An 18,843-nucleotide genomic window follows, 5' to 3' on the forward strand; every position below is an offset into this window, starting at 1 on the left:
GCCTGCTTGAATGCTGTAGGGAAGGTACCAGTATGGAGGGATGAGTTGATGATGTGAGTGCTGGTAGAAGTGTGGGAGAGATGGCTTGTAGAAGGTGTGAGGGGATGGGGTCTAGAGGGCAGGTGGTAGGGTGACTGGAGAGGAGAAGTGTAGATACTTCTTCCTCGGTTAGCGGCGAAAAGGAGGACAGAGGGGTATTGGCAGTGGAAGGGGTCGGTCTGGGTTCCTGTGTGTGTGGAGCTGAGAATTGACTGCTGATAGTTGTTGTTTTGTTGGTGAAGAAGTTCGCAAAATCGTCGGCAGTTAAGGAGGAGGAGGGTGGTGGTGGAGGTGGACAGAGGAGTGAGTTGAATGTCTTGAAGAGTAGTCGTGTGTTGGAGGAGCTGTTGATCTTGTTGTGGAAATATGAAGATTTTGCAGCATGAACATCAGCAGAAAAGGAAGAGAGGAGAGATTTATACATACTCAGGTCAGATGAGTCTTTTGATTTGCGCCATTTCCTCTCTGCTGCCCTGAGTTCGGTCCGGTGTTCACGAAGAACCTCAGATAGCCAGGGGTTAGAAGGAGTAGCGCGTGCTGGCCTGGAGGAGAGAGGGCAGATTTTGTCTAGAGTAGAGGTTAGTGTGGAGCATAAGGTATCTGTTGAAGTATTCACATCCAGAGATGAGAATTGTGAGGGTGGGGGAAGAGAAGGTGGGGGAAGAGAAGAAAATGTTAAATCTAAATCTAAATGTTGAATCTAAATGTTAAATCTAAATGCTAAATCTAAATCTAAATGTTAAATCTAAATGTTAAATCTAAATCTAAATGTTAAATCTAAATTTAAATCTAAATGTTAAATCTAAATGTTAAATCTAAATCTAAATGTTGAATCTAAATGTTAAATCTAAATGTTAAATCTAAATCTAAATGTTAAATCTAAATCTAAATCTAAATGTTAAATCTAAATCTAAATGTTAAATCTAAATGTTTTGGGGGAAACTAAATATTTAACTAATATGCAAATTCAAAATGCCGGTAACTGGAAGTGCCAAAATGAAAGCGCGAGGAGGTCAGTGTGTGTTTATAGCATGGTTTAGTGTTAAATAACGAATAAAAACCATCTCATCCGAGGAAATGGTCTCTCTTGGACATGGATTATCGTAATAACTACCTAAAATAATAAACACGTTTGGAGAAACTGTATTTGAAGAGTAGGCTAGTGTCACTTTTATGAAAAGTGCGGGACTTATGACCTGTAGGCTGTAGCCATAATAGCCAGCCACGAGGGGGCTCACTTTGACTGAATGTCATGTCATCACTCTGTCATCATATACAAATACAGTTTCTCCAAACGTGTTTATTATTTTAGGTAGTTATTATCACGATAATCCATGTCCAAGAGACCATTTCCTCGGATGAGATGGTTTTTATTCGTTATTTGACACTAAACCGTGCTATAAACACACACGGACCTCCTCGCGCTTTCATTTTGGCACTTCCGGTTACCGGCATTTTGAATTTGCATATTAGTTATATATTTAGTTTCACCCGAAACATTTAGATTCAACATTTAGATTTAGATTTAGATTTAACATTTAGATTCAACATTTAGATTTAACACTTAGATTTAATATTTAGATTTAATATTTAGATTTAGATTTAACATTTAGATTTAGATTTAACATTTAGATTTAACATTTAGGTTTAGATTTAGATTTAACATTTAGATTTAGATTTAGCATTTAGATTTAGATTTAACATTTAGATTTAACATTTAGATTTAGATTTAGATTTAACATTTAGATTTAGATTTAGCATTTAGATTTAGATTTAGATTTAACATTTAGATTTAACATTTAGATTTAGATTTAGATTTAACATTTAGATTTAGATTTAGCATTTAGATTTAGATTTAGATTTAACATTTAGATTTAACATTTAGATTTAACATTTAGATTTAGATTTAACATTTAGATTTAGATTTAGCATTTAGATTTAGATTTAACATTTAGATTTAACATTTAGATTTAGATTTAGATTTAACATTTAGATTTAACATTTAGGTTTAGATTTAGATTTAACATTTAGATTTAGATTTAGCATTTAGATTTAGATTTAACATTTAGATTTAGATTTAACATTTAGATTTAGATTAAGCATTTAGATTTAGATTTAACATTTAGATTTAGATTTAGCATTTAGATTTAGATTTAACATTTAACATTAAGGTGTAACATTTAATATTTAGATTTAACTTTTTAAAATATCTCTAAGTTGACAAATATTGTTGTAAATGTGCTAAAAAGTGACCGTCAAAAAATCATACCAGTTTTTTTAAACATTGTTTGAAGCTAAATGTGACAAAATGTTGCTGTTATTTTCAGAGTGAGCCGCTTTACAAACGGCGCCCCATACCTTATGCGTTTTTTACTATTTTGCCTCTGTCCCTAAATATAGGCCAGACTTTGGGTCTTCAACCTTATCTCACTTAAAATCTAATACTGATATAATTTTAAATTCAAACAGAAAGTATGCATTATAACCCAATTCATTCAAATCTAATCTTTTTTTTAATATTTCTTTTCAACTTGACATATTTTAAACATGTTGAACACTTGTCCCTTGGCTTCACTGTCATTTCCACACCTCTGCATTAAATGCAATCCCAGGCTCAGTGTTCTAGATTTGTATACTCAGTAACCATAGTAACTGACACTCCAGAGGGAACCACATGGCTGAATGGAAGAATGGTCCCAGCAGAGGTTAATAAATTGGAGATATATCAAGGTAAATATGAGAAATACTGTGAGTATGTTTATTGCATGTCATTTCTGAACCGCTCAGAATTCATTCCGACGGAAACATTTCTGGATTTTTTCAATTTCATCAGGTGATATTTGAGATTATTTAATGCTAACTCTAAAACTTACACTAACAGGCAAGTCAAACATGAGATATTAGAGGGAAAGGGGGAAAATGTCATTTCCACAACCGTCTTTTCCACATCTGTCTCCATGGAAATGATAAAGACAGGTTGGCTTGGCAAGGACATTGTGCTTAAAAACAAAGTAGTTTGACTATAGTACAAAATATATAGTGTAAACACATAAACTTTACATATAATGTCATAGAGAATGTTTTAAATTGAAATAATAATTAATAAAGGCTGGTTTCTAAAGTACTTCTTCCTGCCTCTATGTATTAATGCTCATGGGTGGCCTAAATGGGTTCCATTCAGACCATTAAGTATTTTACTGTTATGTGTTATCAAGATTCAACAAGACATTTTCACCTGGCTATACCCAATGTTTAGACCTGTTGTGGCATTTATGCAAATTAGCACATAGGCTACGTAATTAGATTGTAATGCAATTTTTGTTTGTCTTGATGCAAGTAATTTTCATGGTGATATCTAAAGGTTAAAATTTTTACCCTATTCACGTAAGAAAAAGAATGAATAGGTGTATGAATAGGCTATATTTGGGTCTTGTTCGAAACTTTCCCCTAAAGGGATTCTTCGGGACTTTTTTTCCCTTACTCAGGACATATTGAGGATACAAAATCAGTTGAGTTTGCTTCTGTTGCAATTTGTTCAAGCTTTTTCCATAAAATGGCTGGACTATGTGGCAAAGTAAAAAAAAAAGAGCTGGTTTGATGCAAATAAACTAACATTCAATTTAAGCAAAACCAAATTCTTCATTTTTGGCAATCGTGCAACAAATTTACATAAAAAAAACTTATGATAAATGACAAATTATAAATGATTTCTGGGAGTAATAATCGATGAAAAAATATGTTAGAAGCCACATATACATTATATTAAGGCCAAAATATCCAAATCAATTTCAATACTAAACCATACCTATTAGGCTACATCAACGCTCATTGTTGTTCCTTCATAGGTACATGTTTGGAAGTGTGGGGAAACACTTAAAAAACGAACACTGAACCTATATTCATACTTCAAAAGAGAGCCTTAAAAATTTTAATTAAAATATAGAGCACCAACTAATCCACTTTTCATCAAACTAAAAGTCTAAAGATGTTGACTTTAAAACTGCACAAATTATGTATAAAGTAAATAATCTACAGCTATCGAAAAGTATCCAAGGGTTGTTTCAAATGAGTGAGAGCAAACATCACTTAAGAGGAACTTTTGTATTTCAAAAGACACTTCTAGGAATAAATGCTAAATATCACTGCATTACAACCAAAGGAGTTAATTTATGGAACAACTGCAGTGAAGACATGAAATCATGTACAACAATGACAAGAGCAATTTTAAGAAAATATTTAAAATTAATATATTGAATGGATATGAAAAGGACTTGAGGCGTTAGTATTGTATACCGACCGTATGGTTTCTGGGATTAAATACTTAATCTAGTTTGGATGGATTATAATTCGGTTTGATATAGATAGACAGAAAAGAAAATGATAGATGGAAATGTGTATGTGTATGCATGAAGGTATGCATCTGTGTCTATGTGTATACATGTGTTTAGGTGAGTACTGTAAGCAGATATACGGTGTATGTAAATATGTAAAGCATCTACTTGTTTTGTATTTAATTAAATATGATAAAAATAGAGAAAGGGGGTAGGACCAGAAAAGTTGGTTTTTGAACTTCTTCCTACTCCTTTTTGAACATGGGAATTTATTTGAATTATAATAATTTTGGTACAATAATTTTTGTATGTATGTATGTATATTATTTTTTTGTTTTTCTTTACATGTTCAAATAAACTACTACTAAGTCATTCCATGCAGTAATTCGGTCAATAAAAAATTTTATTTAACAGAATTTATCAACTTATTGCCTGCTGTGGTTGTTTTAATTCACATTCTTTGTAAAAATATGAAAGTTTGTGGTTTAATATATTCTTAATATATAAGACTGTCAATGAGCAAATTTCAGGTTGTTTTATATTTTATTTGTTCATTATTTATTTTGTTGGATTTTAGTTGGACTTGGTCAGAACTGTTTCAGAAAGAGTTATCTGCATGATGCTGCTGCCTTTGGGCTCAGTGATGTTGAATTTAAATGACATGTAAAATAAAGACATGTTATGTTACACTGTGATGTAATGGTGCTTTCTGGAAGGGACTAAAGAACAAAGTATTTTTATCAGCTGAAATGCAGAATACAAATGTTTTTATTAAGTTAAATAGACATTATATAAGTTTCAGGTTATGGTTTAGTGTTGGTAACATGTCCCACACAAACTTAGTAATCCCACATTTGGTTTGTTTGACGTTGGTCCCCCTAGTGTACAGTGTTTGTGTCCAGACATAGAAACACTGATAACAGAGAGTATAATCGAATTGAGGGGGGGCTGGGGGGGTCCGGGACCCCCCATAAGCATCAAGGGACCCCCCATAAGGCCCAAAAAAAATTACCTCGGGGGGTCCCCTGGTTTTTCATTAAAACTAAAATAATAGAAACATAATTTATTAGGTAATATATATATTTTTTAATCAAAGTATTTCGCTGCCGCTCCTATTAGAAAGTAATTCAAATTAGATTTGCATCTGAAAAGATGCTCAAATTTATAAACAGATATATTTTATTGATCGTGCCATTTATATGCCAAAAATAGTTTTTTTTTTTTTTTTTTTTCGTATAAATGATACACACTGCAAACCCCTTGGGTAGGATTAGAGGTGTGGAGTACGTGCGTATTACACGCCATAAAGTGCGTATCATATGCACGCAAAAACTATTTTTGGCGAATAAATGGTACGAGAAATAAATTTTGTGCTATAGATAAGCACTTTCACGAGAGTCTGGCAGAGTGCATCCTCATTTTCACCTCACGATGACAGTAAGATAATATTTCTTTCTTTTATTTGGTAATTTACTGATCTGAATAGAATTTCGACATTAACGGTTGTCCGGGACACGTGCGTGTGTTTTTTAAGGGACAAGTGAAAGAGAATTGTAGCCTACTTGCCCAACCGGACAAATGCCCTGATTAAAACAATTTTCAATATCAAAAAAATAAAATAAGAAATAACGTAGGCCTACTCGGTTAGGCTACTAACGTAACCTCAGTTCCCTGAGAGTAGGGAAAGAGTATAGAGAGTACAAATTAGGGAAAGAAATGCCCTTTATAAAGCTAAAAAAATTATTCTGATAAGAGTGTTTTCCAACAGTGATGTAATGACACATTGACAATTTAAGTTTGAAGGGAGTAAAGCCTCTGTTTAGGCTGGAAATGTAATTTTGACAAAAGAAGAACTTTTATTTTAAATAAATCTTAATTTTAAATCAGCCTACAGTGTGATATTTCATCATATTATCATGCTTAACACTGAGAATTTGAATAATTGAAATGTGATGATCAGATGCAGATATCTAAATCAGAGAATATCATAGGTTCGGGAGGTTGACGGGTGGATTATTTATTTTTAACAGCAGATTCGGGTGACTCAAAGTGCACCAGATTAATGAATTTATCTTTAAAATGTACAAAATTTTGTTCCGGAGGGGCATGCCCCCGGACCCCCCTAGAGGTACCGAGCTCAATCCACAAAAAATACTGTGGGAAACTCAGTAGGCTATATGATGGTCGACGAAAAATACACATTTAATTATCTTATTAAAATACATGATCGGGATTTTAGCACCCAGGAAAAACCTGGATTAGATTTTGGGTGGAGAAAAGTCTTTGTTCATCAATTATGCACAGAGTTAATGCTCAACTGCAAAAACATGTTCTGAAACACTAAAAGTAAATGAAATTATAGTATTATATGAAATAAATAAATGAAAATATGTATATTACGTTTTTTTTTTTTTTTTTTTTTTTTTTTTGTGGGGACCCCCCAAGAGCTTTGACACAATTCGAACACTGAAGGCTGTCTATGAAGTAAATGTATTTTATTAGTGGAATATTAAACGAAATATATAATTCATATCTGTGGTGCGCGAGCTGATAAGAGAAAAACGCGCGGTGGATTGAGCGCGCCGCGGCACTGACGCGCGAGCTGGTCGAGCGCATCCCTTTATCACAGACATCAGTGGAAAGTTTGTAGTTCAGTCGGATGTCAATGGCAAAGAAAGTAAAACGAGGCATCTAGCTGATTATTATTATTATTATTATTATTATTATGAGAGAGAGAGAGAGAGCTTCTGTTGAATGCTCTTGATTGCTGATCGTTCACTCAGCACGTGTTATTAGGATTAAAACTGAAACTGTGTTTGCAAATGTAGGCTAATCTCTTTTGCCATAAAGAGTTGAGCTGACTTTAAGTAAAATTTACTTGAAATCTTTAGTATATACGTCTTAACTGTACTTTCCCTATACAAAATATATCACAATTAGTTAATTTATGTCTTTCATAAAGGAAAGTAGAACATTTCTCCAATAGGCTACTTGTTGGTAAATGTTCACTACCAAAAACTACACAAAAGATTGGTGCTATTTCTATTTGTAGGCTACTATTGATTTATTATTGTATAAAACTTATTCTTCACATGATATTGTGTTGACCTCTAGTGGTGAGCTCGAGAAATTGCATAATCTCTGCATCTGCTGTTGCATCTTAATACCAGTTACACTCCAATTAAGGGAACTGAACTAATGAACTTTTTAAAATAATACATTTTAAACAAAACAAAAATAGCAAAGCTCTTTCTAATGCAGGTTTTGCTCCTCACTATGCTTTTTAATAAATACTTAAAACATTAAGTGTGGTATGTTTTTCTTTATAAACCATTTTCTCAATAAACAATTTTACAAAAACAATTGCAGTTTTTCTTTATAAACCATTTTCTCAATAAATCGCTTTACAACAACAATTTACAGTTTTTCTTCATAAATTATTTTCTTCATAAATGGTTACAATGATTATTACAAGTGTCTTTCTTGATATAACACTTCCATTATATAAGGTTACAATTATGGTTGACTACAATACATAAGTGCTTCATACACAAAAAAGGCATAATTATAATAGAATAATTGCATATTCTATAACAACTTGTATTTTATTATGCTAACATATTGTGTAAATATACAATACAATGGCAAATGTGAAAATTATAATTGCAGATCAAAAAGCATTGGATAGAATATCTAGACTGGGGAATGCGAAAGCTACAATTTAAAATGTGGATTATGGGTGATAACAGGCGTTATCCGTATGTCAGTCAAAGCAGAGAGACAGAGTTTCATACAAATAAATAATGTATCAATAAAAATATGTATATAAAATGTAAGCGAAATATAATTGTAAAACAGATCAAAGTTAAGTAAATAATATAAAGATACATAATTATGACAGATTTGACAGATTAAAATCTTCGCATATGTATCACACAATGATGTCATTTTAATTTTAGACTTTGTTTATATCATTTAAAATATTTAATTACTAAATTTGACAATTACAATAAGCAATGTTTTAATTCCTTCATTATTGAGGAGTTTAATCCCAACATCATTATGATGAAGGTCTTATCCTGAAGACCCATATTCAGGCTTATCCACCACCTCTATTTCACCTGTAAAAAAGCAAAACATCTTGTATGAACACAAAATCGTCAAATATCCAGTCAACATAACTCACAATGTGTATGTGTGTTTCTATTAATGCTGCATTATTTAATTTCTAAGCCCGATCATTTTTAAAATACAGATCTAGTATAATAAACTGTACATTTGTTAAAGCAATGCTATTTAAAGCTGTTTAAATGTACTATACAATACAGGTATAAAAAGCTTGAATTTGTAATAGCTGTGGGTTTTGTAGTGTTACTATTTATGAATTGCTTTTTAGCCACATCTCGCTAAAATCACCATCATACACACAGTATTCATTTATTACAGTATTATAGCAAGAACCTTCTGAGGATCCTTCATCCGATGGTGGCTTTTCTTGAGCTGTTTATTTCACAGGTTCATCCGCAGGTTTAAACCAACCTAACAATCCACCAATGCCTTTGTAGAATTTTGTAACCCCGCCTTCTTCCTCTACGAGGCTGTGAGGAGGAATTAGAAGAGAAAATAATCAGTGTTGAGTGGAACAAGTTGCAAATTAATTATTATATTTCAATTAAGTACAAAGTGTAATAAACTGAAACTAACATTAAATTCCTGTAAACAGATTAGTTACTGATTTTACATCATTTGGCATACACACTTTCAGCTAAGCAAAACTTAATACAAACATTTCTAAACAATATTTCAGGGTTTTTCCTCGGTCAAAAATGGTCTTCTGTGGTAGCTGATGAACACGGTCATCCACACACACACACTGGGATTCCATGTGGGAACATTCTACTGGCATAATTGTTTTTATTCTGTAAAAAAAAAAAAAAAAAAAAAAAAAATAATATATATATATATATATATATATATATATATATATATTCGCTCCCCTTACACAAACCCTACCCCTAATTTTTTCTTGCATTTTTGGTTTTCAAAAAATATTATTCTGTGTGCATTATGAGCTTGTTTCCTCATAAGGACCAAAAAAATGTCCCCACAAGGACAAGGATTTCAGATGTTTCTATCTTTATGGGTACATTTTTTTCCCAGTACCATAGGGTTTACCTGAACACACACACACGAATATGTGGTTTATGGGGACTCTCCATAGGCATAATTTTTTTTTTTTTTTTAACTGTACAAACTGTATCTTCCATCCCCCTACACTAACCCTACCCATCACACACAACAAACAGTTTCGTATGTTTTTTTAAGCCATTTAGTTTATGAGGACACAGGAAAAGACACAGGAAAAGACAGCATATTACTTTATACAATACTATTAATTAATGTATTTTTCCCATCGTTCTGTAGTAAGATGCCACATCAGATCACAGAAGGGAGATATTTTAAACATTCGACTGATGTTATATTGAAAGAAACATGATATTAATGTGATAAACTGTGTTTTTACGGTATGCTAAGATAACATGCTAGCCCTTATGCACCTGCTGCCAGAGGAGCGATAATCCACTAAGATCACTGGAATGTTTCTTTGAAAAGGCATTTGATACAAACAGAAAGAATGTGAAGTTAGATATTTGATCAACGAAATAATGCATTTTTATTCACACTGTTTAAATTACCTTAATCTTATAAATAAAATGCTCCATGTCATTGTCTCAAGTGCATCAGTTATGTCAGATATCACATTAGATGACCAAATAAAGCTTTGGCGGGACAAAAAATTATTTTGGTCAAAGCCAAAATATTTTTAGTGACGATAAAACCCTGTATTTGTTTTTTAAATATAATACATCTAAATATGCATTCCTATGTTTGTTAGTGTTACTGCAACTAAAGGATGTTTACTCACCTCAGGTTACAGCTTGATTTCTGCATCACGTCGATGAGCTTCTGCTTGGAGGATCCGATGGTATTTTTACTCAGTTTAAGCTCTTTTAAAAACTGGAGTGCTTTTGTGTTTGACAAAGACTGAGTTAAAGAAGAAACATCTGTAATGCCACAGTCGTTTAGACTAGAAAGAGACAAACAGGCAGAGTAATTATTCTTTTTTTACTTTCAACTCAATTTTGCAGAAAAAAAAAATCATTAATCTCAATAGAAATCCATGTGATGAGAGGCTTCCAGTGGCAGAGAAATTCACATCTGATAGGAGAATTCACAGTTGCCTGATTTGCTCAAAGCTACACTAACTATTCAAGGCTATCATTTAACTGGTGTCTCCTCAGCCCAGCATTCTTCAGTGCTGCAGAATAAAGAAGCGGACTGGAAAATGTTTCACACCTGCTTCACATCTGGTCTACTAATATTTAATTACTAATATCAGCTGTAAGAATTGAGAAATGCCAGACAGTCTGGAGAGGACAAAAGACCTCTCTGGAAATTACCATTTGAACTCCTCCTCGTGCACCATAGAGACGAACGTCTCACCTCCGAGTCATCCTAATATACACCTCTTTCCCTCTCCCCTCACCCCCTCACTTTCAGACTCAGATCCTCTGAATTTACCCAAGAAAATGTATAGTTTAATGTGAAGGATTATCACAGAGTATTTTTCATGTTTGGTATCGTTTAAAATGTCACAGTGTGACTGGTACAAATGTCTCATTTCAGAATAAGTAAAACAAAAGGTAATTAAGTTTTTAAGAGTTTATGGATAACTGACTTACAAAGGAATGTGGTCTCTCAAGCAAATGGTCACACACCCCCATGAAGGTGCGACCACTGCATGCAAATTTCTTTTGTCAGTACAAGTTTCCTAGTGAAAGGTTTGTCTATATAATGAAATGCAGCAGAGAGTTCGGGGCCTTTTCTGTAACTCAGATTCGCCCGTGAGGCTGAGAGAGAGAGAGAGAGATCTCAGCCTCATGTCTATTTCTTAATGTTGGGTTTGCATCTTTTCTTTATTCCAGAGAATTTGATGTTTTGTATCGATTATCTTTGAATTGATTATGAAATTGGCATGATACATTTACCTGACATAACAAATTGTTACATTTGATTATTCTAACTGACTTTGACATTATTTTACTAAAGAGTAAAAAAGAATAGTCAAACATTCACTTACAATTAATGATGCACAGATATCATTAAAACCTTTTCATTTATGGAGTCAGATGAAATAACGAGAAAATACATATTCAAATGTATTGCATTTAATCAAAAAATACTTTGCCTCAAGAAAAGGACAGTAACACGTTAAGACCTTCCACGCTGGTCGAACGCCGGACTTTGGGCCGAGCGCGAGCTTACACAGCTGATTAAATGACACATTACTGTACTTTAAGCTCTGTTTGGTTTGTTGCATGTGTTCTAGGCAACTATAGCCATGCAATTATCCCACTGCTGTTTACTCTGTGGCTGAAATCATCTCATCATAATTATACATTTTTCAAGACTGTGAAGTTACTGACTGACAGAGGGTCATTGTGCCACAGTGCACATACAGTATAAAGCTAATGGATTATGAAATCATCACCGGCCTTTCACTATGGCCAAAACTGACCTGCGCTTGGTACTTGGTGGGTGTCAATTTAAGACCCTGCTTTCATCAGATCACAAAATAATAAAATACAAATAATAAATTATATAAAAAAAATAATGTATTCATGAGATATTGAGTGAAAGTGATTTGGTTAAATTGTTTTATGTAGAAGTGATTTTAGCATATCGATTAATGTATGTGAATGTTACTGACCTCAATTTCTCCAGTTTACATTGAGAATGCTTCAGTACGTCACACAAGATCTCCAGTCCTTTGTTTCCTATTTTATTCCCACTGAAGTCCAGCTCTCTCAGGTGTGAAAGATTGTGACACATTCCTTCAGTCAGGAGAAGGCACTGTTTCTCTGTAATACTGCATCCACACAGACTGAGGACAAAGAGAAACAACAATGGCTCAAATATATGTAAATTCACCATGAGTAAGTGGAGAAAAATATAATAAGTGTCATACAATATAATACAACAACAACATGGAAACTTAATTATAAAACCATAAACCATGAGAGGAGTATAACTAGAAGGAAACTAGTTATAACTCAGGTAATAATTAAAACATCTTCTGTACATTAAGACAGGTTCAATATAAAACCGATTGAAAAACTGAATCAACAAATTTAATATAAATATAATAAATAGACTAGTTCTGATTTTTTATGTGAGAAAAATGAAGAAAATAATGAATAAATCAAAAGTAAAGTCAATTATGTGTAGTTTAACATCACTAATACATTTTTTTTACTTAAAGCTGCAGTACAGAAGATTTTTGGTTAAAAAAGTAAACCTTACCCAATTTAAGTAAGCTTATAATGATTTATAATTTGAGACAACAGGTCATATTTTGTGGGAAATTTGAGTTTAATGTAATTTATCTTTCAACGTCATTTCCATAAAGAGAAGATTCAAATAATTACAGCATTTGTAATTAGTTTGTAACTAATAAGCAACATTATTATTACACTCAGTGTAAATGACAATCTTCTGTTGTATATTGCACACCTGTACACACAGATGGTCTATCTGGTTATTTTGTTATGTACAGTATATACATGCGTGTCTTTCACATATCTTTATTATTTATCTTGTATTTTACTATTTGTGTACTGCTGTTGTCTCAGTGAACTGAAAGCTTCCTGTCACCAAAGCAAACATACTTGGCAATAAAGCAGTTTCTGACTTCTGGCATTAAATGTCGACATTTAATATACATTTATTTACAATCTTTAAGTGTGTCTGTAATAAACATCAAGTCAGCATATTAAGTCCCCTTGTAGCCAATAATTGTATCCCTTAAATCCCATCGTTGATAATCAACATGACATACTGCAACATTTTTTGTCCTATGAAAATAATTTCTTTATGCCTAAAAATCAGTTGAATGTAACTCTACACCCTAACTCTGTCGCCTTTGGCTTGCTTAGTTGGGGACCCTTAATATTCAACAATATTGTTGATCTGCCTGCATTGGCACCATTATATGAGAACTGAACTGAGCTGGACGATGACATCACTGTTTTCTCCAGAGCGGCTACATATACTGTATATAAATGAACTAAACTAATAACTTTTTACAACAAAAACTAACCATCACTGAACTTAAGCTGGACTGACACTATTTTCTTCTAGATTTGTTTCTTCTAGACACAAACTTTGTTGCATTATTTTCCTATTATCACTGTAAAGCTGCTTTGATTTGATGCTGATCAGTATTGTAAAAAGGGTTATATAAACGTGACTTGACTTGACCCTTTATTAATTTAGTATACACAGTTCTGTGAATATGCAAATTAGTTCCAGCTTCAATTCAAACTGTGTTTTTGAAGCTGTCTTTGGTAAATTGCAGTTTTGAGGAGAAAATACCCAGCAATGGTGTGGCCTGATGAATTTGTATACGTTTGGTCTTAATATGTCTGTTTGGTGTTTTTAATATGCTTTAACTATATTAAAAAAAATATTTTCACCACAGGGGGATTTTAATACTAAGATTCCAAATGTATCGTTAGCTATGTTTCCATCCAAAGTTGTGAATTTAACTCAAAACTGGAATATCGCATAAAACATTTGCGAATAGAGCAGCATTTCCATCCAGAGAGTTGAAGAGAACAAAATTGTCACTTCCTGATAAACTGGTGTTCGATATCACTAAGAAAAGTAGGAGAAGCCATTGTATATTATAATTTCTGTATATAATAAATGACATGCAGATTAAATATTTACATTTACATTTATTCATTTAGCAGACGTTTTTATCCAAAGCGACTTACAAATGAGAACAATAGAAGCAATAAATCTAACAATAGGACAACAATATGCAAGTGCTGTGACCCTTCTCAGTTTTTTTATTTTAATAATAGAATAGAAGAGAAAGTGTTAGTATTACTGGATCAAGTGCTGTTAAAAAGAAATGTGTTGAAACAAACGTGTTGTCTTGCTTTCGGAGGTGGAGACCTGCTTTTAGGAATGCAGTCAGGGAAGACGGTTCTGGTAATTATACCGAACAACTTTGACAACAGATTCAGGTATTTCTGAACGTCCATTACAGCATTTCAGATGTTTTATGCAATTTTCCAAAATGTGCATATAGGTAGATGATGAAAACATCGCTATTGTTAAGAGTGCTGCTAGCCTGCTAATGAAATTAGTACATACAGGAAATTAGAAATATTTTCTAGGTACATATTAAATAAGTTCAATATTAATATATTGTGTGAAGAAAAAATAATCAGGCTGATCTATGCCAGTCTAGTTTATCTTTGCTGTTATCAGGGTTCGTACACATTTCTACCAAAAAAATTTCGATAACTTTTCCATGACTTTTGAGGCAAATATGTATGACCTAACGTTCCATGAAACGTCTGTGTATACATGTAAAATATGAACATGGATTTTTATTCTTATTTTACATCACAGCATATCTTAATTAATGACAAGCGATGTGGCTTAATACAAAAATATTTCAATAACGCTGACACACCAGTAAGACGGTTAGATAAAATACTGTGTCTGACCCTCAGAACTACAGCATAGCAACGGATTAACATACAGCAGTGGGAGGCAACAATGTTAAATAAGTAAAATTTAAAAATACTACTGTTATTGTGTCACGAAATGTAGTTTTAAGAGTTTTTCAGTCGACAATGTAGTTGTTTAAAGCTCAAATCTGTGGTTTATTTATAAAATAAAATAAAAATTTAAAATGTATATTTTTACCTATTTAAAAATTTGATCTGACGTTTTCGGAGTTGTGAGATCCAAGCGATCACCGCACGCTCAGCGCTCATGTACCCCGCCTGGTGCTGCTGACGTTTGTCGCTCTGGTGTCTCTATATCTAACGGGCGATGTTTGGTCTCATTAATCTATAATTTGTTCCCTGGCAAATCGTTTTGGCTGAGGGTAAAGTGAAGTTTCATAACTTTATATATTTAGGCTATTTAACTTTAACGTTGTAGCCTGCTGTATGTCTGACTGAATCGTTTACTTTATTTCTTGACTTCTATAGCTTGTAAAGCTTATACTGTATAAAGCTTAAATGTCAGTTTAATGATCAATATTATGTTTCATATTTTTTTTTATTGTCTATATTATTCTGCAATTGATATTACATTGTATATTTGCTGTTGTTGTTGTTCTTCTTATATTATACCACTTGTGATTATCAATCTATTATAGTTATGCTGTTAAATTTATAGTCACTATTTAACTTATTATTTTTATTGTCTATATTCTGTAATTGTTATTTCATATTCTATTGCTATTATTATAGTATTATACATAAACTATATGCTATTATCAATATATTATTATATTATTGTACTTATGATATTATACTATTCACTACTATTTTATTTGCTGTATACTGTTTGTTTATTTTATTGACTAAACTATTTACTATTACTTCTCACTTTATCTTATAAACTTATAATATTAATATTAATATTAATAATATTATCTTTAAACTTATATAAACTATAATCTTATTTACTATTTGCATTGCACTGTAGTTGTACCATATCATATGTATTACCATAAAGGATCCATCAGTTATCTTTATTATTGCTAAAATCGGGTCAATGACAGAAAATGCTTTTTCCACAATAAGAAAACTTTATTTCATTTAATGTGAAACTTAAATTATATCTCAGTATGGGGGTCTTCACAACTCTTATCCAAGAATAAAAAGCCAAATACATGACAAGCCTGAGCTTTGACAATTCCTTATTAAAAAAATATTTTATAAGTCTAACTATCGAGATTTTAAATAACTAGAGATGGACCTTTTTGTACACCACAAACCACTGAAATCGGGTGAAAAATGTAATTTTTTTGTTGTTTTTATCCAGAAAAACCGCAGCTCACCCGCTTACTTGCATTTGATTACAGTGCAGTCTTGCCGTCAGCAAAATGGCGGACGCGTTGACGTATCGCAGCAACGTTCTAAAGCGGCCAATAGGGCGTTTATGTATTTATAATGTCTGTGGTTTGAAGGAAAGCGTGGATATGGTGTGAAGCTTGCCAGTCGCAACAGTGAACATTTACTTGCTTTCTGGCAGAGATAAAGCCACTTGAAAGTGAGGTTTTTTTTTTCATTTATATTCTAACTACTAATATTCGATGTTTTTGTATAAAAACATGGCTAACTTCATAGGCTAACATCCAGAAACATAAGATCTCTTAAAAACATTTCATAAAAGACATTTCATGACCCCTTTTATAAAAGTAGATTTTGTAAAAAGTACCATAAGTGCTGTAAAAACCATTTAACTCCATCAGAATAATCTATTATCAGTGTTTAGTCTGTTCTCATTTTGCAGTTTGTCAGATTTCAGCATTTGAAACTTTCTACTGATAGACATACTGAACCATCAGTCCATTAGCTCAGTACTTACAGTATTTTCTTTAAAGGAAACACCAAAAGATGCTATAAACAATGTGACTGGTCCTGTTGTCCTAAATTAACTAAATAGTGAACTTTAAATCACACTGTAACTGCTGTAAAGTATAATGATACTAACTGTAGATTTTCCAGCTTGCACTGTGGGTTCTTCAGTAGATCTCCGAGGTTTTTAAATCCAGAGTGTCCTGGTTTATTCCCACTGAGGTCCAGCTCTCTCAGGTGTGATGGGTTTGAGTTCAGAGCTGTAATCACTGCAGAACAATCTGCTGCTGTTATTTCACAGGATCTTAACCTGCAATGGGAGAAATGTGAAAAACTTTGCATTCTGTTTCATTTAAACACCAAAGCACTATTTTCTTTGCTGTAAGTGAATATACTGACCTCAGTCTCTCCAGTTTACAGCGCGAATCCTTCAGTAGCTCATACAAATGCTCCAATCTTGTGTGTTTTAGATCATTCTCACTGAGGTCCAGCTCTCTCAGGTGTGATGGGTTTGAGTTCAGAGCTGAAGTCACTGCAGAACAATCTGCTGCTGTTATTTCACAGGATCTTAACCTGCAATGGGAGAAATGTGAAAAACTTTGCATTCTGTTTCATTTAAACACCAAAGCACTATTTTCTTTGCTGTAAGTGAATATACTGACCTCAGTCTCTCCAGTTTACAGCGTGAATCCTTCAGTAGCTCATACAAATGCTCCAATCTTGTGTGTTTTAGATCATTCTCACTGAGGTCCAGCTCTCTCAGGTGTGATGGGTTTGATTTCAGAGCTGAAGTCAGGATAACACACTGCTTCTCTTTAATACTGCACTTACACAATCTGAAGATTAAAAAAAAACACAAAGAACAATGACTTAGATCTATGATGTCATCTTATATTCTCTTTCCCCACTATTGTTCCCCAGAATTTTCCAGCAATCCATGTCTTCACAGTTTACAGAAAGGAAGAGCACAGAATATCTAGTACAAAACAAGCAGCAGAAAAAGTGATTGATGTTTTTCCTAACCACATACATAAACAAACTAACATGATCATCAAACATTAACCAGCATATAAAATAAGAATGCATGAAGCTAGAATCAAATGATTTTGTTGTTTTTTTAAAAGCAGAAGGTCTGTTCTTCATTTTGATATATTGTATGATCAGATATTCATCCAACAAAATATTCTGGGGGCTATGAAACTTTTGTGAAAATGATCAAAAATGCTGACAGTACAGAGTTAAATAGATACAGTAGGCGTTTAGTCTGTCATAGAGTGTATAGTCGTCGGGCCAAGCGGTTTTCCACCTTTTTCACCATTAGGTCGAAAGGTTCTCTTTATTTAACCGTTCCATTCTGTGCCGACCCGGACCAGCTGGTACGGATATGGTTTAGTTTCACTGCGGGGATAATAACGGAGCTCTTTGGAATGTAATACAAATGCGTCAGTCGTTGCCTCTGTAACGCGAAAAAGTAACGAGCAAAAGTCAGGGATTACCAAACTGAAAGTAGGTATAATTAGATAGTCTCCATAATTATGCTTTCAGTTTGGTAATCCCTGGTTGTCTGGTGTTAGTTGTGTACAGTTCTTTTGTTACTGCGTTTCCTTGTGTTATTTCACTTCTCTATTTGAGATTAAAGTGATCTTCTGTGGACTTTTTTCTTCTCGCTGCGCCTGGAAAAACGAGTGCGCTTCTATTATTCTTGTCGCGCGTCTACACTTGAAATAACTAACTTGAGCTCGCAAAAGACGCGACATGAGAACGGCCCCTAACGAGAGAACACACCTAAAATGAAGACTAATTAATCTGTAACCTAGGACACTAACAGGCAGGGAACGAAAGAAAGCAGAGCCAATTACCAAACTAGAAAACTGACCAGAAGACTAAAACAGAAATCAGGACATGACAACTATAAACTAACTGGAAATGTGACCGTATAGTTCCCATGGGTTATTTTTAACAGTCACACTAGTTCTGCATGCTGGAAACTGCTATAACAGCAGATGTGAGTAGCATAAAAT

At 33.2% G+C, this 18,843-nt stretch overlaps 1 protein-coding gene across 1 annotated transcript in view; it reads right to left on the bottom strand.

Moving 5' to 3' along the window:
- Positions 1–7,673: 7,673 nt before the first annotated feature.
- Positions 7,674–18,843, bottom strand: part of LOC307160070 (uncharacterized protein) — a 719,517-nt gene continuing 708,347 nt past the window's right edge. The window contains exons 99-105 of the mRNA XM_079873884.1: positions 17,485–17,658; positions 17,222–17,395; positions 16,959–17,132; positions 12,142–12,315; positions 10,297–10,458; positions 8,832–8,968; positions 7,674–8,491 (exon numbers count right to left, since the gene is read on the bottom strand). Coding sequence (XP_079730010.1) covers positions 8,875–8,968; positions 10,297–10,458; positions 12,142–12,315; positions 16,959–17,132; positions 17,222–17,395; positions 17,485–17,658 — 952 coding nt within the window. The 3' untranslated portion in view covers positions 7,674–8,491; positions 8,832–8,874. The remainder of the gene's footprint in view (positions 8,492–8,831; positions 8,969–10,296; positions 10,459–12,141; positions 12,316–16,958; positions 17,133–17,221; positions 17,396–17,484; positions 17,659–18,843) is intronic.

Source organism: Squalius cephalus (assembly GCF_949319135.1).
Source record: "Squalius cephalus genome assembly, chromosome: 6".
Lineage (NCBI taxonomy): Eukaryota > Metazoa > Chordata > Actinopteri > Cypriniformes > Leuciscidae > Squalius > Squalius cephalus.